General features: G+C 50.2%; 2 protein-coding genes across 3 annotated transcripts; one reads left to right on the top strand and one right to left on the bottom strand.

Annotated features, from left to right (window-relative positions):
* The first annotated feature begins 6926 nt into the window (after positions 1–6926).
* On the top strand, positions 6927–13948 carry Pex10 (peroxisomal biogenesis factor 10). Of its 2 annotated transcripts, none has more exons than XM_038333081.1 (6): positions 6927–7113; positions 7788–7868; positions 9251–9645; positions 10937–11112; positions 11223–11358; positions 12171–13948. In XM_038333081.1, the coding sequence occupies exons 1-6, from the start codon at positions 7008–7010 to the stop codon at positions 12306–12308; spliced, it is 1032 nt and encodes a 343-aa protein (XP_038189009.1). In that variant the 5' UTR covers positions 6927–7007; the 3' UTR covers positions 12309–13948. The 2 variants fall into 2 exon arrangements, with proteins under 2 accessions (XP_038189009.1, XP_038189010.1); XM_038333082.1 differs by having other exon boundaries at positions 6931–7113; positions 12151–13948.
* Rer1 (retention in endoplasmic reticulum sorting receptor 1) lies at positions 13902–26499 on the bottom strand. Its single transcript, XM_038333083.1, has 7 exons — positions 26342–26499; positions 22837–22924; positions 20361–20465; positions 18322–18421; positions 16913–16991; positions 15343–15478; positions 13902–14822 (listed from the first exon to the last, which is right to left on the bottom strand). Exons 2-7 carry the CDS (start codon positions 22915–22917, stop codon positions 14733–14735), a joined length of 591 nt encoding a protein of 196 aa, XP_038189011.1. The 5' UTR covers positions 22918–22924; positions 26342–26499; the 3' UTR covers positions 13902–14732.
* Positions 26500–26580: the final 81 nt, after the last annotated feature.

Below are 26580 nucleotides of genomic sequence, written 5' to 3'. Positions count from 1 at the left end.
CCCTAGGAGCAGCTGTTTCCCAGAAGGCATAGCTCGAGCAATCATTTATCTCCCACCTATTTGTCAAGACTAGGTCTGTAAAGGCCCAGAAAGTGGGGAGTGCCCCTTGAGACATATATGAGTTACACAGGGACATGCCTGCGGAGACATGGCAAGGAAGTAAGCTGATGTTTTAACAGGGTCCAAGGACAAGCCAGCTTGTGGCTCCTAAGAGCTGGAGCAATGTTTGTTTGTTTTACTGAGAATTCTGCCCCAAACAATGGCTTCTTAGATCCCTTGATTGCCCATAGGGACACTGAATGCCAGATTCTCAGTAGAGCTGGGGATCCCCTGAAGGTTCCAGCACAGAAGAGCAGGGGGTGACAAGGCCAAATACCATCTAGGACTGTTTCAGGAACCAGGGTGACAGGGTGACAGAGACCTGGTCTTGAGACTGTGAGGCCCCAAAAGTCCTCTTATTCTAGAACGCATGGATATAAACATTGCAGAGCTCACATTAATGAACCTTTGCCTGTGACTCTGACCTTCAACAAGCCCAAAGATATGGCTTCCTGGGCCCAAGCCACTCTGATCTCAGTGGAATCCCTGTGGCTGGCCTCAGATACACTCTGTGGACCTAAACCCGCCTCATATCTGTCCTTCAAGGCCATTACAACCCGCAGGCAGCAGCTGCTCACCAGCCTTGGCCATTCTTGACTCTCACATCTAAGGCCAAGAAAGAATTGCAGCATCTCTGGAAATTCAGGGATCATCAGAGATCAGAAATTATGGTTCTCATCGGGCAGTGGTGGTGCACCCCTTTAATCCCAGCACTCAGGAGGCAGAAGTAGGTGGATCTCTGTGAGTTCCAGGCCAGCCTGGTCTACAGAGCGAGTTCCAGGACAGATGGGCTCCCAAGCTACACAGAGAAACCCTGTCTTGAAACACACACACACACACACACACACACACACACACACACACACGCACACGCACACGCACACACACACACACACACACACACGAAAGGAAAAAGAAAAAGAGAAGGGAATTTTTGGTTTTCTCCTCACCCAACTACAAGCTTCAACACTACCATCTGGCAGCTTCTTGCTTGTCCCGCATTCTGCATGTGCCAAGCTCTAGGCTTGGCCCTGGCTTAGAGCAGAGGGGGACACAGAGATGTCCTAGATCCCAGGCTTGCCTCATAGAATCTATGCTGATAAAGACTGGCAGACCTCTGCCTGCAGTTAAAGCCTCTACTACCCAACCACCATCTCCCAGCAGACCCTGAGACAGGAGGGGACCCGTGCTTGCTCTCCTGTTTGACAGATGATGGAGCTGGGGCCTAGGAAGGATAAAGACATGAAGGCACTCCCGAGGCGCAGGTGCCTTCCCTACCCATCCTCCCCACAGCCTCCTGCTCCAGGTTCTCCCCCATACCAGGAGGCTGCCAGGTGAGTGCCACGGAGCTTCACGGCCTCTAGCCCCCAGTCTCCGACAGCTAGCTATATGGTTCCTAGCCCTGTCCACGAAGAGCCCCACAGGACCTGACCTTCCAGGCCCACTCTGCTCCCAGCCTAGGCATCCCTCAAGCTTCACTGGCCAGTGATTACTCTTCAGGTACTGCCTTGGGGTGAGCAGCTCTATGAGAGGGGGATAGAAAGGCCTGTATTCCTGCTCAGTCACAACTTGCCCATCATCCCTATTCTGCATGTGCCTGCCTGTATGGCCAAATTTTCTTCATTTTCCTCATGGAGAGAGGTCCTTCCCCCTTCTTCCAGAGCTCCACTCCCTGGGAACTTTAATTTTGTTTTTTATTTTTGAGGGAAGGTTTCTATGTGTAGCTTTGGAGCCTGTCCTGGAACTTGCTCTGTAGACCAGGCTGGCCTCCAACTCACAGAGATCCCCCTGCCTCTGCCTCCTGGGGTTAAAGGTGTGCTCTACTGCCAGCTGGCTTCCTGGGAACCTTTATGTAAGCCCCTTGCTATCCAGCGAGGTTCAGGATGAAGGCCACCGTGTCAGGACCCCTCACCCCACCAATAAAGTCTTGTTGCCCAATGCTAGACAACCCATTCCATCAGCAGACAAAGAGAAGTGGAACCAGCCAGACTTAGGTTCAGTCCTATGCCAACCTCTAACCTGAGGTAATGCCACCAGGACCAAGCTCCTTCCTCCCCAGCCCGTGTCCATCTCAGCTCTAAGTTCTGAGAATGCACAAAGCCCCAGAGGCCCACGCTGGCTCAGCACTGAGAATTCAATTTTTCCTGTCTCTGGGGCCAGCAAGGGAACATAACCACTTTTACCCTGGGTTCTGGCTAAGGGTAGCATCTCAGTCGCCTGCCTGCACCCCCAGAACTACCCAGAGTCCCTTCCCAGGGTACCCGGTCTCCAAGAAGGGCTTAACTTTCCTGCTCCCGTTCCTACCCTCACTAGCAAGCCCACAGAAGCAGTGAGGGAGGCTCTCAGAGGCCTCTGCCTACCAGACAGAGCCTCCCAGGCTTGGTTCTGGGGCCACACATTCCCTCCAAAACCCCCACCATTTCTTGGTGCCCACAGTACCTCCAGGGCTCCAATCTGCAGCAACGGAGGCAGCTGGCTGTGGTGAGCTCACCAGCCTCCCGCCTGCCCGCCCTGGGTGGAGGAACCTGTTTTCCAGGTTTACAGTCCCGTGTAGAGGGGCCTCCTGCCTAGGGCAGGCCCCACCCTAACAGTCATGTCCTTGTACGGGAGCTACACCTGGGAGGGTTGATACCCAGTCCCTCTGCCCCTCTGCAGTGAAAACGAGGGTACAATGGAAAACTCAAAGAGCCCCAGGACTCACCCCTGCTCCAAGCCCCAGAACCAAGCAGGCCTCCTAGAACCCATCAGACTAGGACAACCTTCTCCTCTCCATTCCTGCAGAGAAAGCATTGTCTAGTTCCTCATCTGGTTCCCAGGGGGCCAGCTGACCAGTGTCCACAAGTCCAGTGAAGGTCTCAAAGCAGGTGTGGACCCAGTAGTACAATCAGGCAGAGAAATGGGCTTACTGTGTTTTTCCTTGATTCCTGCTTTGCCACTGTCTTCCTGAGTGGCAGCTGTGTGGCAAGCACCACGCCAGGCTTAAAGTCTACAGCAACCACAAAACAGTAAACCCCTGCTAGGGGCAGAGGCAAGAGTTCCCAAGGAATCAAACAGACCCAGGCAAAGGACAGCTTCTGTGTGCTGACTTACCATCTCTTTACCAGTCTGCTAGGTAGTATTGGGAAGGATAACCTGGGGTTAGGGGGCGGGGGACACAAAGCAGGGGCAGTAGGAACACTACCTGCTGAGCATCCCCTCCCAGTTCCCTGGCCTCCCAGGCCTTGCCTACCCTATTCCTGGCCTCCCTATCAACAGAACCATGGTTTAAATGATCGGATAGGGTCTAGAACTCAGTGGATAAAGTGCCTGTTGTCCCAGCACAACGACCACAGCTCAGATCCCAGAGCTCACCTGACGGGTGAGATGGACCGCCTGTAATTTCAGCCTTGTACAGCAGACAGTGGGGATCCCCAGAGCAAGTTAGCTAAGAAGACCAACCATATGGGCAAGTTCTGGGTTTGATTGAAAGACCCTGTTCTGATGAATAAAGCGGATGAGCAATCCAGGATGACGCCACATATCATCCTTACACCACCACACACACACACACACACACACATACACCACATATACCCACACATGTGCAAACATGCATACACACATATGCATATAACACACACAATAAATTTAATTATTTAATAAAATTAGAAAACAAAGTGGCCAGAGCTAGTATTCCTGGCAAAGAACATTAGGCAGGACAATAAAATACCCAGCGTATGAAGAATATAAAGCAGTTGTTGAGAGGCAAAAGTGTGAACACTGCTTCCAGGATGACTGACCTTTGCCCCAGAAGCTCCTGTGTTGGAGATGCAGACCTTCATCCTGTCCTGGGTCTTCCGCCCACCCGCTTCTCTATGTGTGCCCAGACAATCCCTGTGTTCAGGGCTAGCGTGGCGGGCTCTCAATAAACACCAGCCAATTGTCATCATCATTCCTGACCCACAGGCCAGAAAGCTGAGGCCCACCAAATAAAGGAATGTGCAAGACACACCTTGTCCCTTTTCGATGGCACAGGGCTAGTGAGGGCCCCAAGGGGGCATTCAAAGACCAGCCCAGAGATGCTCCAATGCAGGGTCCCCAGGGAACCCCACTACAATTGATAGCAGGGAACGACACTTAGCTCACAGATTGGGGTGGCCCTCAAGGAGCCCAGGAGGTGGGAATGGAGAGTCACAGCCAGGGCTAGGCCTGTCCACGATGACCCACACCTCTGGTGCCTTCCCTGAAATCCTCAGGAGCCTGGCCTTCCTGTCCTCCCTCTTTAAAGCAGAGGGAAAAGTTTAAAAGGAAGTTAGTCACAGGCTCAGGCTCAGGACCCCTGTACTTCAGGAAAGAGTGGTCAAAGGGAGGTGACCGGGGGCATATGCCCTGTCCCCCAGCAAGAATTCTCACTCTGCCACCACCTCAGAGCCCTGGAACCCCGGAACGCTGCAAAGCAAGACTCCAGGTCAGACGGTCACCTGGGAACTCAGAGAACTGATTTACAATGATGTCACTGCTCACCCTGTCACCCCTTTCCTTGCTGAGGGGTCTCTTATTTCCCAACCTATGCAGGATGTTATCATTATTATCATTACTTTAAAAAATACCAAGCCAGCCGGGCGGTGGTGGCGCACGCCTTTAATCCCAGCACTCGGGAGGCAGAGGCAGGCGGATCTCTGTGAGTTCGAGGCCAGCCTGGTCTACAAGAGCTAGCTCCAGGACAGGCTCTAAAAAAAGCTGCAGAGAAACCCTGTCTCTAAAAACCAAAAAAAAAAAAAAAAAAAAAAAATACCAAGCCAAATTCCCACTCCCTCCCCACACCCTCCCACCCCACCCCTCTCCAATCCTAAGAGAGGGCAAGGCACCCTGCCCTGTGGAAAGTCCAAGGCCCTCCCTACTACATCTAGGTTGAGCAAGGTACACATCCAAAGAGAATAGGATCCCAAAAAGCCAGTACATGCAGTAGAGACAAATCCCAATGCCACTGCCAGTGGCCCCTCAGTCTGCCCCAACTGTCAACCACATTCAGAGGGGCTAGTTTGATCCCATGCTCGTTCACTCCCAGTCCACTTGGAGTTGGTGAGCTCCCATTAGCTCAGGCAAACTGTCTCTGTGGGTGACCTAATGGTCTTGACCTCTTTGCTTATGTTCTCACTCCTTCTACTCTTCAACTGGACTTTGGGAACTCAGCCCAGTGCTCCAATGTGGGTCTCTGCCTCTGTTTCTATTTATTGTTGGACGAAGGTTCTATGGTGATATTTAAGATAATCATCAGTCTGACTACAGGGTAAGGCCAGTTCAGACACCCTCTCCTCTATTGCCTAGGGTCTTAGCTGGGGTCATCCTTGTGGATTCCTGGGAATTTTCCTAGAGCCAGGTTTCTTGCTAACCTCATAGCAACTCCCTCAGTCAAGATACCTCTTTCCGGGGCTGGAGAGATGGCTCAGTGATTAAGAGCATTGTCTGCTCTTCCAAAGGTCCTGAGTTCAATTCCCAGCAACCGCATGGTGGCTCACAACCATCTGTAATGAGGTCTGGCGCCCTCTTCTGGCCTGCAGGCATCCACACAAACAGAACATTGTGTACATAATAAATAAATAAATTTAAAAAAAAAAAGATACCTCTTTCCTTGCTCTCATATCTGTCCTTCCTTCATCTCGACTATCCCATTCTCTCAAGTTCTCCTCAACCCTTCCCTTCTCCCCGTCCTTCTCCCCTTCTCCCCCGCCCCCATGCTCCCAAATTTTGTCAGGCGATCTTGTCTGTTTTCAATTTCCAAGTGGGTCTATATATGTTTTTCTTTGGGTTCACCTTATTACTTAGCTTCTCTAGGATCATGAACTATAGGCTCAATGTTCTTTGTTCATGGCTAGTATCCACTTATGAGTGAGTACACACCATAACCATTTTGGGGGGCTCTGTGCAGGATTTCTTTGGGGTACTAGCCCTAGCTGCCCAAGCTAGTAAAATAGATGGGGTGATGGCACCACCTGCTGGTCGTCCTGTGGTTTGTCCCTTAAGAAGAACCTTTGAGAGAAGGGGGCGAGGCGAGCCTTATATCCACAACCTACAAAGGAGGAACTTGAGGGTCAAGACACCGGTCAACAGCGGAGGCAAGGTCTGTGACTAGGATTTGAGCTTATGGAGAGAGGCACTTAAGCTCCCCGCTTGGAATGTTTCTGGTCTTGCTCCCCGTGATCGAGAGAAGAGAACCCAGGAAATGCAGTCCCGTAAAAGGAGCAGTCCATGAGGGGACACTCGGAGCAGGCCATTCCTCATAATTATGCTAGAGCCGAGCGTCTGAGTTTGAAGAGAAAAAGTTTCCTAGGGACACATGCAGCCTTGGGCTTTCAAAGAACCGGCATTTCAAACTGTTATTTTTGATTTGGCGAGAAGCTTGTGCCTCTGCTTGAGACGTGACTGCTTCCGGCAGCAGTCAAAGGTACTGTCTGGGGCTGTCCAACCCCAAGCCGAGGCAGCCGGAGAAACTCCAAAACAGAACTGGGGAGACCACATGACTGTCCTAAAGGGTCGACTCCTACAGTCCCAGAGACATGTACCTCCTGCCAAAAAAACTAAACCTGAATCAAGCCAAAAAAATTACACCTGCGAAACAGAGCTACCTCAGGGTCCTGCCCGCCAAGAATCAACTACAATCCTCTCGACTCCACTACGTGGCTCCGCCCTCCAAGCACAGACCCCGCCCCCTCTCCTGCGTGGCTCCACCCCTCCTTCGTGGCCCGCTCACAGCCCGGCCTCCACGTAGCTCCGCCCTTAGATCCCCGCCTCTCAGGATGTCACGCCTAGGCCCCGCCTTCGTCCGCGTGATGCTCACAGTCTGCGCCGCACGACCGAAGCGCACGTCGAGCGTCACAGGCCCCGCCCGTAGGGCGCGCCGGCGCGGTGTGAGCTCACCGACTCGGGCCATGGCGCTGGCAGGTGCACCCGAAGTGATCCGGGCGGCGCAGAAGGACGATTACTACCTGGGAGGCCTGCGGAGCGCGGCGGGGGGCGCGCTGCACAGCCTAGCGGGTGAGCGCCCCGGGCTCCCAGACAGGTCGCAGCTCCGAAGCTCCTTAGAAAAGTGAGGATCGAAACAGACTTCGTGCAGAACACTTTGCAGGTCTTTGCGCCGGGCAGTGCCTGCTTAGTGTTCTCAAACATTTGCCCGTTTATTTCTCATACGCCCCTACAGGCTGGACCTGACATTATTACTCTTACAGGGAGGCACGTGGAGGTTTCCAGACAGATTTCTCAGGCAGGAGTTTGGGAGAGCCGAGATTTGATACTGAACAGGTGATCTCTGGCTTGTGTTCTTGGCACTACCTAGACTTTCCTGGGGCCTCCTAGGACAGTTCCTGACTTAAGAGAGTTACAGCTGAGAGGTTCTTAGGAAGTAGCCTTCCCTCGGAGTCATTCACGTCAACCGGGTAGAGAGAGGACAGGGCAGGGAAGCAGAGGAGTCTGGGAGAGAAAAAGTAGTTGAGGATGGCCCTAGCTCTGGTCTACAAGAGCTAGTTCCAGGACAGGCTCCAAAGCTACAGAGAAACCCTGTCTCGAAAAACCAAAAAAAAAAAATAATAATAATAATAAATAAAAAGAAAAGGGATGGGACCTGGACTTTAACGCCCCACACAGCCGGGTGGGGGAGAGGATTTCAGTGCACCCACGGCACTTGCCCAGAGGTAACATTTTTCTCTTCTCAGGTGCAAAGAAATGGCTGGAATGGAGGAAAGAGATTGAGCTACTCTCGGACATAGCCTACTTTGGCCTCACCACAATTGCAGGTAGCAGCACTTAGCCAGTCCTTGGCACTGACGGGCCCACGACCCACCCAACCCACTGGGAAGCTTCTGGGATTCACCTGCTTGTAGCCTCAGGGAAGAAAGACACTGACCAGAGAGGAGGTGCTGCCCTAGATTCTCTCTAGAGGCTAGACTAGCACTAGCCTTCTGCCAGGGGGTCTCCTTGCATTTGTATGTCCCTGAAGACTTCATCCAGAACCTTCCCAAGGGTGCTATTGGGACGTACCCCCACCCCAGAGCTGAGGACCCAACCCAGGGCCTTGCGCTCGCTAGACAAGGGAAGCTCCACCACTGAGCTAAATCCCCAACCCCAGGACCCACTTCTCAGTGGCCAAAGGCAAGTCAGTCCTGACCCTTCACATACTGGCCATTAAACCTGCATGAGGTGGACGAAGAAAAGATGATAGTCCTTGACAGGAAAGCCGTGGTAGGGGCCTCAGGTCACCAGTGCCAACTCAATATCCAACAAGGAATGCAGAGCGCCTCGGAGACGCCAGGAGAGGTGGCTGTGGGTGACCTGCCCCCATGGACTACACTCTGGGTGGTGGGAGAAACAGCAAGCACCAAGTAACCACACTGTAAGGCATCCTGAGAAGTATTGATCTCTTCGGGGCAAAACACCAAGTCTGGGGTGGGGAAAAGCATATTTTCTGGTCAGACAAGGCAAGGAGCCAGCCACCGAAGAGGCCTCTCTCAGGAAAAGTGTCTTTCCCTTTTATAAGGCACAAGGCATTGCCAGATACAAGAAGGCTAACTGCAGGCCATGACCAGACACGGTGGGGGCAGAGGTTGCTACAAAAAGGGTCATAGACACGTGAAGAGCGTAGTTCAGGGTGCACCTCAACTTTGGCCTCGGGAATAAAAGGTCTGGCATTGCCTTCTTCAGGGTGTAAGAAGACAAGGCTTTCCCAGGTTCGACAACTGTAAGCTAGCTTTTGGCAGGGGCAGGCTTGAGGGTGTTTATTCTGACTCTATATGATACTGTCAAGTAAGCAACTGACCTTCCACCTCATACTTAGGACTGGACCAGATCCAGACTGAGCCATAACCTGGAAGCAGCCACAAGACTCTTGGATAACGGGTGGGTAGGAGTTAGGCAGAGGAGGGACTGGGAAACTGGAAACAAATCAACACTGAAGACAGCAGGAGCTGACCAGGGAAACAAGGATCTATCCCAGAGTGGAAATCTGTGTCACATCGTGAAATCACAGCAAGCCCACAGTGGGTTTAGTAGGAAGCCATGTTGATCTTGGCTAGGTCTCACGGGTGACAGCTGGAAGAGCAGGTTCCAGGAGGACTGGCGATGCGGAGGGGGAGGGGTGTGACATCCCTGCATTGGATCCTCATTGTGCATTGATCCCCAGGCTACCAGACGCTCGGAGAGGAGTATGTGGGGATCGTTCAGGTGGACCCCTCCCAGCAGCGTGTGCCCTCCAGGCTCCGCCGTGGAGTGCTGGTCGCACTGCACGCTGTCTTGCCCTACCTGCTGGACAAGGCGTTGCTGCCCCTGGAGCAGGAGCTGCAAGCAGATGGTGGTGATAGTACGCGTCTGCCGTCTGGAGGACGCAGCCGATCAGGGGCAAGGCGCTGGGTGCGTCACCATGCAGCCGCCCTGACTGAACAGCAGAAGAGGACACTCCAGCGGGCAGTCTTCATCCTCAGACAGGGCCTTGCCTGCCTCCACCGGTTCCATGTTGCTTGGTTTTACATCCATGGTGCCTTCTACCACCTGGCCAAGAGGCTAGCAGGGATCCGTTATGTAAGTAGCAATGCCAAGGGGGACTGATCGTGGGCTGGGGTGCTCTGAGCAGCCTCTTTGGGGGCCCACACTGATGGCATGATCACAGCCAAATGTTTCTGAATTTATGCAGTCACAGTTTCCTAAGAGGCCCAGGGAAGTCCAGTTTCCACAAACTGAGAGTGGAGTAAATCTTTTCCTTCCTACAACCAGCATGTGCGGCAGCGGAGCCGGGCACTGAGTGGATTGGGTTTAGCCCTGCAGTAGTTTTATCCCTACTGGCCTGTGGCTGTCCATTTCACTGCTTAGGGGGATGAGCACCTATTCCAGGTGTCAAGTGCAGGTTCTAGCCCAGAGCCTGGCCTTTCCCGTCCATCCCTGCCTATAGCAGCCCTACCAGAAAGGCAAGGTCTTAGGGCTTGATCTAACAAATATTCCTACGGTAGCCCACAGTAAGCACATCTCTCATTACGGTCTGTACTAAACCCCGAACCCTTCACACCCTGACTTTCTACTAATACCCTTGCATCCTGTCAACCAGAAAACCTCCTCTTGGGTATCATACCCATGCCTACCACCCACCAGAGCTGCCATTTCTCCCTCCAGTCAAACTACCCCTCCCATGCCCCCTCATCATAGAACCGTAGTCTGGCCTCAGGATAACCTCGGTACTGCCAGACAAGGGGTTGTCCAGAAAACCCCCCACCACCAGCAATCATTTAGTGGAACAGCCATGCCTCCCTCCCTAATGGCTACTGAACATTGGACTGAGCGTTGGGTTTGCTGTAGGGCCTGCCATTCCGTTTTTCTGCTCCAGCCCAAGGCATAGCTGCCCTGGTGTCTTCATCTCCCTGCCGGTAGGAAGGAGTACGGAGTAGAAGACCACAGTTCTTGTGATGTGGATGGGAGTTACATCACCAGCTACAGCAGCGACGAGGACAGTATCTGTGGGGGTCAAAGTGTCCTAGAGGACGCAGTAAAGGGAACAGCATCTGCCTGTCTAAGTTCCCCTTGCTGTTCCCCACCCTACTCGTCCTCTCAAGTGGTCCCCAAACAGCTCCAGAACCCGCACCCATTTTCCTGGCCCATCTAGCCTCCTGGCTCAGTTCGCATCTAATGCCTAAAGGTCAACCTGTAGCTAGGGTTCCTCCCTCACTACAATACTTGAGCCCATCTCCCTGGTTGATTCTTGTTCTCTGGACACTCCCAGTGCCAAGGGGAGGCCCGGCTGAACATAAAACCTCCAGCAGACAAGAGACCAGGTCCTAGGAGGATCCTGAGGGCAATGGAGTGGGGTCACCTGTCTCAACAGCTCCGTGCTCGCCGCCTGGCTGGAGAGGACCTGAGGGCTCGCGCAAGCTACCAACTGCTGGGACTCATCTCCCTGTTGCATCTGGCACTGTCCATGGGGCTTCAGGTGTACAGCTTCAGGCAGAAGCAGCGAGCCAGGAAGGAGTGGAGGCTGCACCGCAACCTGTCCCACCGCAGGTGACAGGGTAACCGGTCCCACCGCAGGTGTACAGGAGTTGGGGGACTTCGGCATGCTCTGAGATTGTGAATGGTGCACTTACCTAAGCTGTGTCACCTCACCCCCACAGGAGTTCCCTGGAAGACAGGGCTGTTTGCAGAACCCCACTATGCACCCTATGCTTGGAAGAACGAAGACACTCCACAGCTACACCTTGTGGCCATCTCTTCTGCTGGGAGTGCATTACTGAGTGGTGCAACACTAAGGTATGTGCTCCTCGGCCTTCGACGCCACCTCCCAACCCTCTCCTGATTTGGGGATGGAGAGGTGGGCATCCCAGTCAGAAGGGAAACTCCCCTTCTGAGGTTTGACTGAGTATGCAGGTGAATGGTAGGTGACAGGTGCACAGGCCAGGCCACACTTAACCACAGGCTTGCCTTGCTTCCTGGTACACTCAGGACACATAGGATGCTAGCACACACCAAGCTGTCCTGTGTGCCACTGAACTGTTTCCAGCAGGACAGGTGCCCAGAGCCACTGCTTCCTGTAAGCAGCAGAGCCCTGGCTGGCATGTCTAGCCAGTGAGCTGCTGCCCTGGCCAAAAGCCAAGGCTACAAGTGAGGAGGACTTTATGTGCTGCAGCTGCTGGTGAGAGGTGGGCACCCTGGGCTACAGACAGAAAACACCCGAGCTGGGCTGGTGGAAGTTCTTCAAGGGAAACTAGAACAGCACACACAGTCTGATGTCTCTCACTGATGGGGTCTGAAGCCCTCCCCTCCACAGCTCTTGGCCCAGGGTTGCTGGGAAGCCATGACAGAGGCTCAGTCAGAAGGAAAAGCCCAGGAGAGGCCCCAGAAATCCAGGGTTCCTAGGTATTGAAGGAGGTGGGCACAACTGCGCTGAATCAACACCATCCATGCCCCTAGGATGCAGACCCTGGGAGAGGCTGTGTTCTGGCTGACTCACAGCTGTGCATGTGTGTGGAACAGGAAGAGATACAGTGGGGATCAGGGCCAGATACAGTACACAGCCATTGTGACACACACCTCACCCCACAGACAGAGTGTCCCTTGTGCAGGGAAAAGTTCCCACCGCAGAAGCTGGTCTACCTGAGGCACTACCGCTGACCGTTACCAGATCGTCACCAAACAGCTCTGAGAAGTGGATGGAAGTTGACAGAGTTTATCCTCAGAACTGTGGCTGCACAGAAATATAAAGTCCTCACGCACTGTTCTTTCTCATGTAAGCTACAGTTACCTGGGAAGAGAAAGGGTTGGGGGCAAATCGGCAATACTCCATAGGGGGTAGGAGAGTTTGTTGCCCCTTACTTATTATGGCTTCTTCTGACCCTCTGGAGTAGTGGGTTCCCACTCCCTCCCCAGGTCACACAGCTGAGAGCTGCTTCGGAAGTTCAGGGTATTTTATTCAGGTCTGTGTGAGAGGCAGGGCTGAGGGTGAGGCTGGAGGTGAAGCCCTGCACTGTGGGCTTCACACCCACCGAGGTCAGCACCCTCCTAACACTCCTGCCCCATGCTTATTAATACTGTTGCCAACTCCTGAAGAAAACAGAGGTCTTCCTCTTGGTCTACTGGGTAGGAATGGGGGCTCCCTGGGTTGCAGATTTTTTTTTTAATTATATGAAGGTGCACACATGCCATGGTACATGTATGGAGATCAGAGAAAAACTGGCAGGAGCTGATTTTTTTTATCATATATTTCAGGGAGTAAACTCAGGTTGGGCTGGGCAGTAGCTTCTTATCTTGTTGAAACCTCACCGACCTGGCAGAGTTGGCTTAGTGAGTTTCCTCCTATAAACCAATTTCCCTGTGTCCTCAGATACCAGTTCTCTGAGGAAGCTAGGTGAGTTGTATCTGCTCAGAGGTCTAGATGAACAGCTGTGACTTGCTTTCCCAGTGTCACCTGTGTCCAGCTCCCTCCTGACTTTTTCCTAGCTTGATTCTTGCTTCCATTTGACATTTCCAAGCTTTTAAAATGAGTTCATGTCAGACAGCCTGGCACATCTTTGAGAAAGATCTAGCCGGGCATGGTGGTGCACACCTTTAATCCCAGCATTCAGGAGTCAGAGGCAGATGGATCTCAGTGAGTTCAAGGCCAACCTGGTCTACAGAGCTGGTTCCAGGACAGCCAAGGCTACACAGAGAAACCCTGTCCCAAAAAAAAAACAAAAACCAAAACCCGTAAGATCTAGAAAGACCTCATAAAACAGTGTGAAGATGTCCTGATAGAAGCCCAGTCACCAGCAGTGGTGTTTGATGTCACAAGGTTCCTTGTGAAAGTCCCCTTACCAAGAGCAGGAGCCATCCCTCTAGGTGGAGCAGGGGACCCAGACATACACAGGGTAACTTCAGGGACCCTATGGGAAGACGGAGTCCCCGTGGGAACCTGGAACACAGCTCTACAGACCCGCAGCACCCTGTCTGTAACTCACTCCTCTGGCTGGGTACACCTAACTTTCCATCGCACCTGAGCTTAGTCAGTGATGAGGAAAACGACGGGGAAAATATAAACAAAAAATGTCCAGATTTGAACTTCAAGTGCTCACAGTTAAAAAAAAGAAAAGAGAAGAGAAGAAAGGCGCAGACCACTGGAAAGTGATGGGTTGAGAGCACAGAGCGCGGCTCTAGAAGGAACAAAAGGAACCCAGGTGACGGACTGGGTCACAGCCCAGTCCCTCCGATCCCTGTGGTGCTTCCTCTGTCCTGGTGGGACCTGGCATCATGGTTCCCCTCCTCCAGCTGTGAAGAGCAAGCTGTACTTCGTGAATGACCAGTGGTATAGACGAAGACTATACAAGCAAGGGACGCTTTCTTTAATAAAGTTGGAATTTAAAAGTCACTTAGTAAAATGTTTAGAGTATTATTTTTATCACATCAAAAAGTTTTGACATGCGGAGGGCTTCTGTTTTCCCCATAGGAAGTAAAAGGCCATGTGACAAACCCACACCTGGTGTGCTCTGGCTACTGCTGTCTCCTTAGAGAGGCTGTTGCATGAGAACAAGTTTAAATTCATCAAAAGGAAAATGTTACGTATCAAAGGAAAGTGTCAAAATAATCTCAAACAATTAAAATATAATATATATTTATAATTCCAGGCCTTCAAAAGCAATCATGGTAGTTAAGAACAAAGTTTTGAGTCATTATCATAGAGGCCAACTTGAAAACCATCTCTAGTCAGTGAGATTCAGAAACTGGCATGAGAACCCCACGAAGCTGCTGGGAAATCACCCTCAAAGGGTTACATTCTTTTTTACATGTAGGAAGCAGGCTGGCATGTCCCTCTGGCGCAGAGGAGCGGCCTCAGCATGGTCAGGAAGGCAAGGCTACACTCCCATCCTCCCTCCCGCTCTCTTGGCCTGCCACTCTCCTGGCCTCCCAAGCCTCTGGTTCACTACAATTCTGTTCACTTCAAACACATGAACATCACTGAAAAAGAAATCAATGCAATTTGGTTTAAATGCCAGTTTCTTCAAGAACCTGATATTTCAGATACAAATCATTGAGGCTCCTCTTAAAAAGAAAATTCAACTTCCTCATAATCAACTACTTTATGTGAAGAAAAAGGCATTGTTACAATGGCTCAAAACCGTCCTTGAACACGTGTGACAGATTCAGTCCGGCTTCTAACTAGCAAATGTCTTGCCCACGTCCTCCTTCCCTTTGTATCTCCTCTTTCCGTGTGTGAATGGTATGTACCGGTATTTAATCATGTGCTGGGAAAACAAACATACAAACAAACTTGAGTTACTTCAGAACAGTTTCCTGCTTAACCCTCTTCCTAGATCTGCAGAGCCAAAGGCACCCCCTCGACTGTTTCTGCTATCACAACTGAAGTCAAGAAGCCAACAGTGTGCTCCATAGGACTTGACCCACTAGAGAGGCCTGCATGAAATCCCAACATTTGGAAAGCATCTCATGAGCTAGGGAAAGCACAGAAGGGTGCAGCTACACCACCAATCCAAGGATGTGCCCTAACACTCTAGCAGGTTACCACAGGACCCTGAGAGAGCCACTGAGGCACCACAGGTCCAAGCCCAACCTGGCCCTACCCAGGGCTTTCTGACTCAGCTTGAGGAAGGGCCCACCTGCTCTCACAGAAGCCAGAAGCCGAGCACAGGTCAGTCATGACACACAGGAGGCCATGCCCAGCACTAAGACCCAAGCTGCTTCCCCAGAGACACTGAGGCCGCGGGCTGGAGCCGTCGCCTGGCACAGCAGTGCTGCAATCTTTACCTTTATTTGCCTCTTCATTGTGATACAGAAAAGCATGATGAAGTACATCACCAGGATCGGCCAGAACACAGGGACATTGAAAGCCTCGAAGAAGGTGCAGACCATAGCCACAAGAATGCCTTTTGTAGCTGCATGCCTTAAAGCAAAGGGGGAAATTAGTATGAGCTCTAGGTAGCACCAGGCACCTGTCAACCTGCTGACACTCCTGCCTTTGTCTGCTCAGAGGTACCTACTAGAGATACATCAAGGCAGTCTGTGTGTAACACTGAACCACAACCAGGTCCTCTCAGCCTTTTGAAAACTAAGACTTCTTTTTTTAATGTATTCTTTTTTTCACATTTTTATTTATTTATTTTTATGTGCAATTTGTCTGTGTGAGGTGAGGATGTCAGATCCCCTGAAACTGGGATTATAGACAGCTGTGAGTTGCCATGTGGTTGCTGGGAATTGAACCCAGGTCCTCTGGAAGAGCAGCCAGTGCTCTTAACCACTGAGCCATCTCTCCAGCCCCCAAGCTAAGACTTCTTAAACTTATACAAAGTGTAATATGTACCTCGTGTTTGCTACCTAGACATGCTATCTGGAGAAGAGCCTAGGCCCTGGTCCTGACACTGGGCGCCTGAGTGCAGCACACAGCCCTGCCACCATCACACACCTCATCAGCCTCTGTACTGACCCCCCACACACACACATACACAAGCTCCTCTTTTCCTACAGAACAACATCCAGGCTCGTGGGGGCATCTTGCGCACTTTCTACTTCCTCTCCTGGATCCTATCTCACACTCTTGCTCCATGCACAGCACCAGAGCTGCACAGTTAAAAACACTCAGAGAACTCAGTCTGCTCCTTCAGTTTACTGTGGTCCAGGAGCAGAGGGTCTCAAAGACAGGCCAGCAGGCCATACATAGCTTTGACCTTTTGACAGAAGGTCATAAAAGGAGCTACACTAAACCTACTCATATGTGTTCCCATCAGTCTCTTCCTAGTCTCCCAGAACTTCCAGGATGTCGGCTCTGTAGAAGGCCTAACCTTCCCAGGGCGTCTTGAGTCAACAGCAGTGCTTACAGAAGGCACAGGGCCTGGAAAACAGCTGTTAAGACCCTTTATCTACTAACTCTAGACTACTGTGCCAACCCAAGGGGAAACACTGTGAAGTGATGGTCTCCCCAGAGAGCCCTGTGACCCACCCCATACCCAACAAAGCTGTTACCTTTTAGATTAATGCATACCGCATGCAAGCAAAACAAAAATTCTCATTTTGTTAAACCAATAACTAACTGGGACAAAAACTGGTCTACTCTAATAGCTCAAGTATCTTCCACAAAAGTCTTGAAGAAATAAAGGCATGACTGGTCAGGAGAAATGACTTCCACCTATAGCCAGGAGGGTAAGCAGTGGGCAACAGTGCTGGACTTACTTCAAAATACCTAACCGCGAAAATTACACAATGTATGTGTACCAAAAATGTCATTCCATAGTCCCCACATGTGGACAATTGCTATGTGCTTGTTAAAATAAGATACATGGATGGATGGATTCTACTGTCCAATGGAAAACAATTCACTCACCAAAATTTGAATTCTGGAAGCCTTCTAATGAAGGGACGAAACTCCTCATTCTGTTTGGTTGGTAATGAAGGGCCGTCATCTGAAAGGTACAACATCAGCTAGAGATGAAACATCTGCCTCTTACCTTCGGATTTCTGCCCTACTTACAAGTCTTCCCTAAATGCTTCCAAACTGCTGTGCCTCACACATGGAAACAAATTCAGTCAACCAGAGATAAAGTATGGGGTCTTGCAGGCAACTTCCGGAGAGACAACCAACAAACATACACTTCACACAGATTTTTCATCTGTTTTACTATCTAGTTACATAAATTAGGAAAAAGACAAACTGACATGTACATAAAACAAGTAGTAAAGAGAGAATGCAGGTCATGTAGCGGCTCATGACATAAAATCCATTCCCACAGTAAAGTAAGAAGTGACACTGAGCTGGCTCAGCAGACAAAGACACTTGGCTGCTGGGACAGACAATCCCTGGAACCCTCATGGTAAGAACCAAATCCTTCAAGTCCTCTGGCTTCAACATGTGACATACACATTAATAAATGAATAAAAAGATGGGTGGTGGTGGTGCACACCTCTAACTCCAGCACTCGGGAGGCAGAGGCAGGCGGGTCTTGCCAAAGCAAGTTCTAGGACAGCCAGGGCTACACAGAGAAATCCTGTCTCTAAAAACCAAAAAGGAAAAAGAAAAACAAGGGGGTGGGGGAAAAATGCAGGCAAGCCTGTCCTTGTCCACAAACCTATGGTGGAGAGCCCATATATGTATGCACCAGGACTACCTGATGTAAGGCCTCTTCTCATCTATCCTACTGACAGAGAGAGAAGCTGAAATCCACAGGAAATGCCCCTGGTTATCAAAGCTTCTAATCATCCAATCTGAAATCAGCACTGAGCATTTCCCCCGAGAAAGCAGAGTCCCTGCAAAGGCCACTGTTCACTATCTGTCAGCCACAACCCAAAGCTGGCCACACTTGGGCACAAAAACATGCCCCCAGTCTGGTCTAGCTCCTGCAGGGTCCTACTGATCTGTACTGCATTCCTGCTGTGTACTGCTCCTGTTTTCTCTGGTCAACCAGAGGGTGCCTAACAGTGAATTCTGAGGCAGGAAGCAGAGGAGCTGCCCTGCTTATGTGTCGCATGCTTGTAGTGTGGCTTTGGATGAGTTATTTATTTAACCCCAGTGCTTCAGTTTCCTCCTAAACAAAATGGGGGTTAAAGAATGATCCTTTTCACAGCTGCACAGGGTTTACTGAGGAATCCTACAGACAAACTCATTCTGATACAGACATTACAGCACATATAAATATCACAAGCCCAGGTCCAAGTGTTCCCAGACCCATGGATTATCCCAGAAGAATGTAGATGCATAGAGCAGCCTGAACAACACTCCAGCAGCCCCTGCTGTACCTGAGTCTTCCATCAAGGAAGGATCCACTTTGGGAGAAAGGAACGCTATGAAAAGGTTTAGGTGGTAAATCCCCAAGGCATAGGTCACAATGTACCAACCCTGGAAGAGAAGGAAAGCCATCATCAATGAGCAGCCCAGCTACCACCAGCTGGAACCAGTTCACTGAGCCCATACCCATAAAGCTCTGCTGCACTAGGAACGTGGTTTACTCAAGATGAAGGACTGATGAGTGCTCCACGTTGACCATTTACCTCAACTTACCGTGTAGGTTTGATACGTCCATGGCAACCTGTGGTTCAGCCAAATGTGCATGTCAGGCAGGCACAGTCCTGACCAGAACTGGTTACAGCAGAAGAGAAAGCTTTCCTCAACAGACACTCTTGCCCCATAGGGCTAATGTGGGCTGGGCGCCTGGCCTCAAAACCTGCTGTGAGCACACAGGCTCCCAAGGCGTCTCCAACAGAATGTCAGTGACTACACACTTGAGAGGTGGCAGTCCTCTGTAGACAGCATCACAATACTTCACTCGGAATGTTAGCCTCGCGGAAAAAAAAACAGAACCAGAACCAGGAATCAAGAGAAACGTGTATGTATTCATTCTTTCCTTCCTTTCTTTTTTGGTTTTTCAAGGCAGAATTTCTCTGTACAGCCCTGGCTGTCCTGATCCTCACTCTGCAGACCAGGCTTGCAGACCAGTGGTCTTGAACTCACTGAGATCCGCCTACTTCTGCCTCAGGAGTGCTGGGATTAAAGGCCTGCACTACCACCCCAGGCAAAAAATCAAAAGTAAACTTTTCAAGCCCAATTTTCCAGAGAAGACAAAGAACTGGGAATCCCTGTAGTCCCAACATTAGCATACTAAAGCATCAAGCTTACCCTAGCTGATTTCCAGAACTAAACCATATACCGTAAAGGCCTGTACCTTTCATACAAACAAAAAGAAATTTTCTGCCTAATAAATTTTCAAGTCAGACAACTAAAACTGATGTAAAAGTCAGTTTTATGCACGCATGCTATCATGTTGCAAAGCCAAGCTATGAGGAATGCCAAGTCGGGCACAAATCTGATCCAGAACAGAGTACAACCAACCTGTGTGCTGAGCCCCACCCCCACCCCAAGGCTGCCAGTCCAGTCTTTCCACTAGTGAATCGACCAAGTTCCAATAAACAGAAACTCAACACTAATTTCAGCCACGCGGCACAGATCCAGTCCTTCTAGAATAAACCAGAGTAGCCTACCACACCATGTCGTGCGAGCCAACACTGCGTCTGCTCACAGGGATAAATTAAAAATGAAAACAATAAAGGACAAGTCCCACACTTTATGAATTTCACACAGTAGTGAATGCATCAATGAATCCAGTAAATAACTGTGTTGCCTCTGTCCTAATGTCCTTCTACAGACTGGATGAATACATGGATGAATAGAAGGAAGGCGCTCTAAATGAGCAAGTAAAGCTTTCAGGGTTGCAGAGGAGAAATACTCTAGACGAGGTCTCTGAGCTGCCGTCTTCTGGAAAAGCCTCCAGCCCAGGTCTGCAAGGACTTTTTGGAAACCACATGTCTAACTAGGAAGCAACAAGCTCCAGACAAGTCTGAGGAGAAGCCGCCTGTTCAAGGCATCCACGGCCAGCCTATGGATCTGCAGGACTGCCTAAGCTACCCTATAATGATACTGCCCTCTTAATGTTCCTTAGCCACAAAGTAGCAGCTCAGAAACTGCTAATCCCAGGTGAGTGCCAAAGTCACTCATGGCACCCTGAGTCTGTAACACTCCATTCGAGAATGAAGAGATCAGCCTGTCCCTATGGAGACACACAGCAAGGTCGGAAGGGCAGGGCTAGCCTGGGCATGCTCGGAACTCTAGGTAGAGGACATGACAGAGTGAGGACAGACTGTGACCAATCCTCTTTATACAGGTGCTCACCCCGAAACTTCTGAAAGTAATTATTACAGACCACACCTCTAATATACATGCAATCCACACCCCAACCAATAGCACAGTTAGACAATGTGCAAACAGTTGAGACCACGCTTACCTGTAACAGGTAAACTCTAATCATGTACACAAAACTCAGGCCCAGTGTCACGACCCACCGGACAGCTGTGTAGGGGGTAGACTTGTCCAGCCAGGACTGATAAATCTGTAAGACAAGAATTAAAGGCAAAACATCAGCCCACAACTCCCACTGCACTACAAAGTGCACTTTCTGGTATAGCTGGGCTTCAGTTTAAAGAGATGTTTAAAACAGTAAGAGGTTATATAATATACACCAGCATGAAGCACTGACTATGATTAATCCAAAATTTACCTGCAATAATTCCTGAAACAGAGCCACTTCATAAGGAAAATTATAAAATAATCAAGTATAAAATACTGTGCTACAGCATTAGCCCAGAAACAACATTACAGGGAAAACCAACTTCACCCCACAGAGAGGACTTGGGCTGCAAAGGGAAAAGCACACATCTTAAATCCACCATCCCACACTGTAAGACTCATGGCTCAAACCCTACCCCAAAACCTGTTTTCCAGAGGGTCTCTCCCTGCCCCCGATGTGCTCTCCAGACTCCAGGACCTCTCACTTGCCCAGCAGGCCTGCCTGGTCCTACCTGCGCCCACTGCTAAGTGGCTGGTCTTAGCGTGACTGCTGGCAGCCAGAGCGTGCGAGTAGACATACCAAAACAGCTATAGTCATTACTAAGGAAACTCTTGGTTTTCTATAAACACACATTTCATGTATACATAGATATGTCTTACATTTAATTTTGAAATATAACTTTAAATTTTAATTATAGCATTTAAAAACATTCATTACATATACATATGTGTACACACACACACACACACACACACACACACACATATACGTATACGTGTATACTTAGCTCTGGCCATCCTGGAACTTACTTTGTAGAACAGGATGGCCTTGAATTCAGAGATCTGCCTGCCTCTGCCTCCCGAGTGATGGGATTAAAGGTGTGCGGTACCACTGTCCAGCAAAAATTTGAAGTTTTTAATTGAGTCACATCAACTCACTGAGCCAGACATTTATTCATTCATTTATTTATTTTTGGTTTATCGGGACAGGGTTTCTCTGTGTAGTTCTGGAGCCTGTCCTGGCACTAGCTCTGTAGATCAGGCTGGCCTTGAACTCACAGAGATCCGCCTGCCTCTGCCTTGCGAGTGCTGTGATTAAAGGCGTGCGCCACCTCTGCCCGGCTAAACCAGACTTTTAGATATAGTGTGAGACAGCCTCAAACACAGTCATAGAGTGAACTGTATCTACCTGAGCCAACATGAAAGGCTCACACACTCAGGCACATGAAGGCAAAGGAAGGATGAGGTGTGCCAGGATGCATGGATGCATGATGTGGGATTCCCCTATGTAAGCTGTGAATATATTTTATTACCACTGGTTAGTCAAGAAGCTGCTCTAGCCTATGGCAGGACAGACTATAGACAGGTAGGATCTGAAAAGATATATATAGAGGAGTAGGCAGAGTCAAAGAGATAGTGGGAATAGATTAATAGAAATGGTTAATTTAAGATGTAAGAGCTAGCTAGAAATATGTCTGAGCCATCGGCTAAACAGTGTTATAATTAATAATATAGTTTTTGTGTGATTACTCAGGTTAGGATGGCCAGAAAACACAAGGGCAGTTTCCATGACTCCATGTACAGATGCAGGTGGCAGGTTAAAGGAAAAAGGGGTGGAAAGAGATAAAGGACTACCACTAACCTGGTCTACAAAGCAAGTTTTGGGACAGGTTCCAAAGGTACACAGAGAAACCATGTCACAGAAAATCAAAAAAAAAAAAAAAACAAAACAAAACAACAAAGCAGCAGCAAAACAAAAACAGGATGGGGTCCAGACCTCTTTACTTGACCTTTTCCAGAAACACATACACAGGCACTCATGGTGAGGAACATATACACAGGTATGCACTGTGAGGAACACGTACACGGGCACTCATGGTGAGGAACACGTACACAGGAAGAGGAACATGTACACAGGTACTCACGGTGAGGAACACGTACGCAGGACCGCATGGTGAGGAACACGTACACAGGCAGAGGAACATGTACACAGGTACTCACAGTGAGGAACACGGACGCAGGACCGCATGGTGAGGAACACGTACACAGGCAGAGGAACATGTACACAGGTACTCACGGTGAGGAACACACACACAGGCACTCACGGTGAGGAACATGTACGCAGGCATGCATGGTGAGGAACACGTACACAGGTGGAGGCACACGTACGCAGGCAGAGGAACATGTACACACACAGGCACTCACGGTGAGGAACACACACACAGGCACTTACGGTGAGGAACATGTACACAGGCACACATGGTGAAGAAAAGAGCCAAACCCTGAAAGTTTCCACAGGAGCAAGCTGTAGCTTAGCTCCTCCTTGTGAAACAACAAGCTCACCCTTCTGGATTCATCAGGAGTCACAGTTTCTCTTCCAAATATTAATATTAATGATCTACAAATCCACTCACCTGTCCAAGCCGTGTGAAAAATCTGTACACCACTGAGGGCTTCCCATGGACAGAGTCTCCAACACTGTCCCCTTCAGACATTCTGTAACTGAGATAAACATAAGGTGCTTTAAAACTAAGTCTCCAGGGGTGTGAAGATATTCCCCTCTACTGACCAGCCTGTAAGATGTGAGACTTCATCCAGAGCATTTCTGTCTTTCCCAGGATCTGCCCTGGATCTATACCCCAGAGCCAAGTCCTCTCCCTATCAACAACACTAGCAGGTGTCCCGCTATCCCTGGCCGTTTCTTATCTGGCAACTAAAGGTAACCTTATCTGCCCCCTGTCCATTTCAACACGCTGCTGGAATCCCAGGCAGAATTCACTACAGAACTTAGGCACAGCTAAGAAGAACGTCATTGCCTTTAATCCCAGCACTCGGGAGGCAGAGGCAGGCGGATCTCTGAGTTCGAGGCCAGCCTGGTCTACAAGAGCTAGTTCCAGGACAGGCTCTAGAAACTACAGGGAAACCCTGTCTCGAAAAACCAAAAAAAAAAAAAAAAAAAAAAAAAAAAGAACGTCATTACCCTCGATTTCACAGGGGACCAAGGCCAGGCAGCGGCCTGGGCCCAGCCTGATACCCAGCTCTTCAGATATGGACTCAGGGAGACTGGCAGTGACGGGGCCTTTGTCACCAACCCTACCTGAAAGGCGGGAAGGAAAAATCTTATGGTCCTGGTCCTCACATCTGTGTGCAGAACTTGTCCTAGTTCCTTTTGCTACAAAGAGTGCAGCACAGGAACAAACTGACTCAAGGGTAACTGAGGCCCCGTGCTGAGCAGCTGAGCAATCGCACTCTGGCTGCAGTCGGCCTCAGGTGCATCACTTGCACAAGGAAGCTCTTTTAAAATCTAGACATGCAAGCAGACTTCAGTCTTCCTCAAGTCTTGTGCTTGGTCTCAGCTCCCAAAGTAGGTAAGAAATCAGGTTCACAAAAGCTAGAATAAGGCAGTAAGGCTGTAAGTCCAACTCTTCCCGCCTATTCTCTATGTGAACACTGGGGAGATCCTTTGGAAGACGTCAGTGGCCTCATACCGTGACCTAGGATGGCAAATAGGTAATCCTATAGTCGACTCAAGCCCTGCATTAAGAGTCATTTCCTGGATCCACTGAGCACAGCGCTCAGAGCCGTCTAAGAGACTGGGAATGCCCTTTGGTCTCTGGTATGTTGCATAAACTAACACATACACAATTTAACTGAAAAACCTAGTTATGGCTCTCCCTTTCTGGGGGTACATTTTTACACTTTACGGGGGATTCCACATTTAATAGAAGGCACATTAGAAAACGCATTACCTAGAGTGCATATGCCCATCCCACTTAGGCCCAAACCCAGCCTATAGAGAGCTGTCTTAGGCACGTTCCTCACCTTGTGGTACGTACACGCAAATGTTCCCTCACTTTACAGTGTTTACCACCAAAACACATTGCTTAAAGTGAGAGTAATGCCGAAAAGAAAATACGAGGCCTAGTGGTGCGCACCTTTAATCCCAGCACTCAGGAGGCAGAGGCAGGTAAGTTTGGGGTCCACCTGGTCTGCACAATGAGTTCCAGACCAGCCTATCTATATAGTGAGACCATTTCAAAGAAAAAAAGACATGGTTATTCCTTTAAAGTATGTACTCTAAGCTGAGATGACTGTTTAAAACTCTGGTTCAGATGATATGCAGAAAACCTACTGAAAACACATTAGTCAAGTTTTGATTATTGGACAAACATTGATCTGCATCTGATTAAACTCACTGCCAACAACAACCTAAGAGGCAGCATAACAAGATTAATAATGTGACCTTTGGAGTCCCACTGCCTGCTCTGGATCCCAGCACTGCATTTCCTAGTGGCAGATCTGTGAAGCTTACTGCAGAATGTGTGGGGCTTGGATCTGGAAAATGAGATGAGATCCCCTCTGCCTGCCTCATAGGGTTCTTATAAGGATCTAACGGCAGCCTGTGCTGAAGCAACAGAGCCTGGATCCAAGCAAGTGCCAGCCCCTCACCATGTCAGACGTGTTCCCAGCTGTTCTATCTGCAGTCCTTGTCCCTTCCCTCAGAGGTCAGAGAGGCCCTCCAAGCTGTCCAAACTGACATCAGTTCCAGGTCACATCAATTTCTATTTCCTTTAACAATTGCTTTCCAATTCCTTACAGGTAAACTCTCAACTTCCTCCCACTAGAAGGCAAGCTTCTTGGGGGAGCTTGTCTGGTTTTTTCTGGATGGGTCTCACAACCTGCAGTGCTTCCCACATACCTACTGAAAATGCTCTATGTTCAGTCACAACAAAACCAGATTAAATTCTGTTCTAAGATCCAGGCGGTGGTGGCGCACACCTTTAATCCAGCACTTGGGAGGCAGAGGCAGGCGTATCTCTGTGAGTTCAAGGCCAGCCTGGTCTACAGAGCAAGTTCCAGAACAGCCAGGGCTACACAGAGAAACCCTGTCTCTAAAAAAACAACAAACAAACACACAAAAATTGTTCTAAGGTGGACAAGTACTACCCATACAGAACATTCTCCCCGTGCCTTGTTCTAGAGCCTACTATTTGGTTCGTTTCTGCACTCCATCACTCCAAAGTTAAGAATATAGCAGAGAGAAGAAAGTTCTCCGCATAGCATCGGTGGTCACTACCTCCTGGCCAAGGAAGAGCACCTGCAGGTTTCAAGAGTCATTCCCTCTTTGACAGCCCTTCCAGACCGGGTTTGAGTTCTTCCCAGGCTGGGCCCCTCCCACCTTGGAGGACGATCATCTTGGATCTCCCTCAGGCCTTCTTCACACTCTATCAATCCCCCAACACACACACACCAGAATCCAAGCAAGGGACGGAGTCTGGATTACGGATGTTCTTTTGAGGACTTTTTAGGAAATTCCACATTATTGCGAGTTGAAAACTTAACCCAAAAAGGTAGTTTCAACTATTTTCTGTTCTTAGGAGTCAAGGAAGAAACGCCACTGGGGGTTCTTAGTGTGAAGGAGGGTAGCCCTCTTGCACTGATATCCTTGCCAAGGAAGACAATATAGTCTTATCAGCGCGATGCCGAAGGTTCACAGCCTGGACAGCTGGGGGTTTTACTTCCTTAATGTCACCATATAATCTAGAGTCATTTAACCAGCACCCCTTCAATCCACTCAGTAGTGTCTTCGCCCTCGGGCTCAACTCCTACACGTGTGCTCCGAAACCGAACGCGGTGGTGGGGTAGGAATAGGACTCCTAACACATGCCCGCCCCCAGACTCTCCGAGCTGTGCGGGCAGCAACAGGCCACCTTCCTCCAATGTCCTACGGCCGGGGTGGGCAGCGCTCGCCAGCTCCCTCGCGGATCCCTCCCGGGGATCGGCCGGCCCCCTGGCAAGCCCTCGCCAGCCTCAAAGGCACTGCCCGGCCCCGCCCGCCCGCTCGTGGCCTTGACAGTCCAGAGGAAGGCGGTGCTGCGCCGCCCGGCCAGGTTCGCGCCACCAGCCCACCCCCAGCACCTCGCAGCTCCGCTGCAGCCGAGCCGCGGTCTCCCTCACGGCTGCGGAAGGAGGATGGCGGGCAGGGCGGCCGCCAGAGCTCGGCTCGGGATCCGGGAAGCCGCACAGGCACTTCCGTTCCGTCCTGCGGCGCCGCCTCCAGCCGCCAAGATGGCCGCGGGGCGGGGCCCAAGCTCCAACCATTTCCGCTTCCTGTACGGACGCCGAGGCCGTTAGCGGGAGTGCTTCCCGCCGGAAGG

The sequence above is a fragment of the Arvicola amphibius genome, chromosome 6, assembly GCF_903992535.2.
Source record: "Arvicola amphibius chromosome 6, mArvAmp1.2, whole genome shotgun sequence".
Taxonomy (NCBI): Eukaryota; Metazoa; Chordata; class Mammalia; order Rodentia; family Cricetidae; genus Arvicola; species Arvicola amphibius.
The sequence above is the reverse complement of the archived record's forward strand: the minus strand, read 5'-3'. Positions and strand labels throughout refer to the sequence as shown.

What these genes read in the sequence shown, in the direction of transcription:
- Pex10 (XM_038333081.1), top strand. Translation starts at nt 7,008, where the DNA reads ATGGCGCTGGCAGGTGCACCCGAAGTGATCCGGGCGGCGCAGAAGGAC. An exon ending in CGCAACCTGTCCCACCGCAG is followed by an intron (nt 11,113 to 11,222) that starts GTGACAGGGTAA and finishes TCACCCCCACAG; the next exon opens with GAGTTCCCTGGAAGACAGGG. An exon ending in CTGAGTGGTGCAACACTAAG is followed by an intron (nt 11,359 to 12,170) that starts GTATGTGCTCCT and finishes TCCCTTGTGCAG; the next exon opens with GGAAAAGTTCCCACCGCAGA.
- Rer1 (XM_038333083.1), bottom strand. Translation starts at nt 22,917, where the DNA reads ATGTCTGAAGGGGACAGTGTTGGAGACTCTGTCCATGGGAAGCCCTCA. An exon ending in TTTTCACACGGCTTGGACAG is followed by an intron (nt 20,466 to 22,836) that starts GTGAGTGGATTT and finishes CTTGTCTTACAG; the next exon opens with ATTTATCAGTCCTGGCTGGA. An exon ending in TTAGAGTTTACCTGTTACAG is followed by an intron (nt 18,422 to 20,360) that starts GTAAGCGTGGTC and finishes CTTCTCTTCCAG; the next exon opens with GGTTGGTACATTGTGACCTA.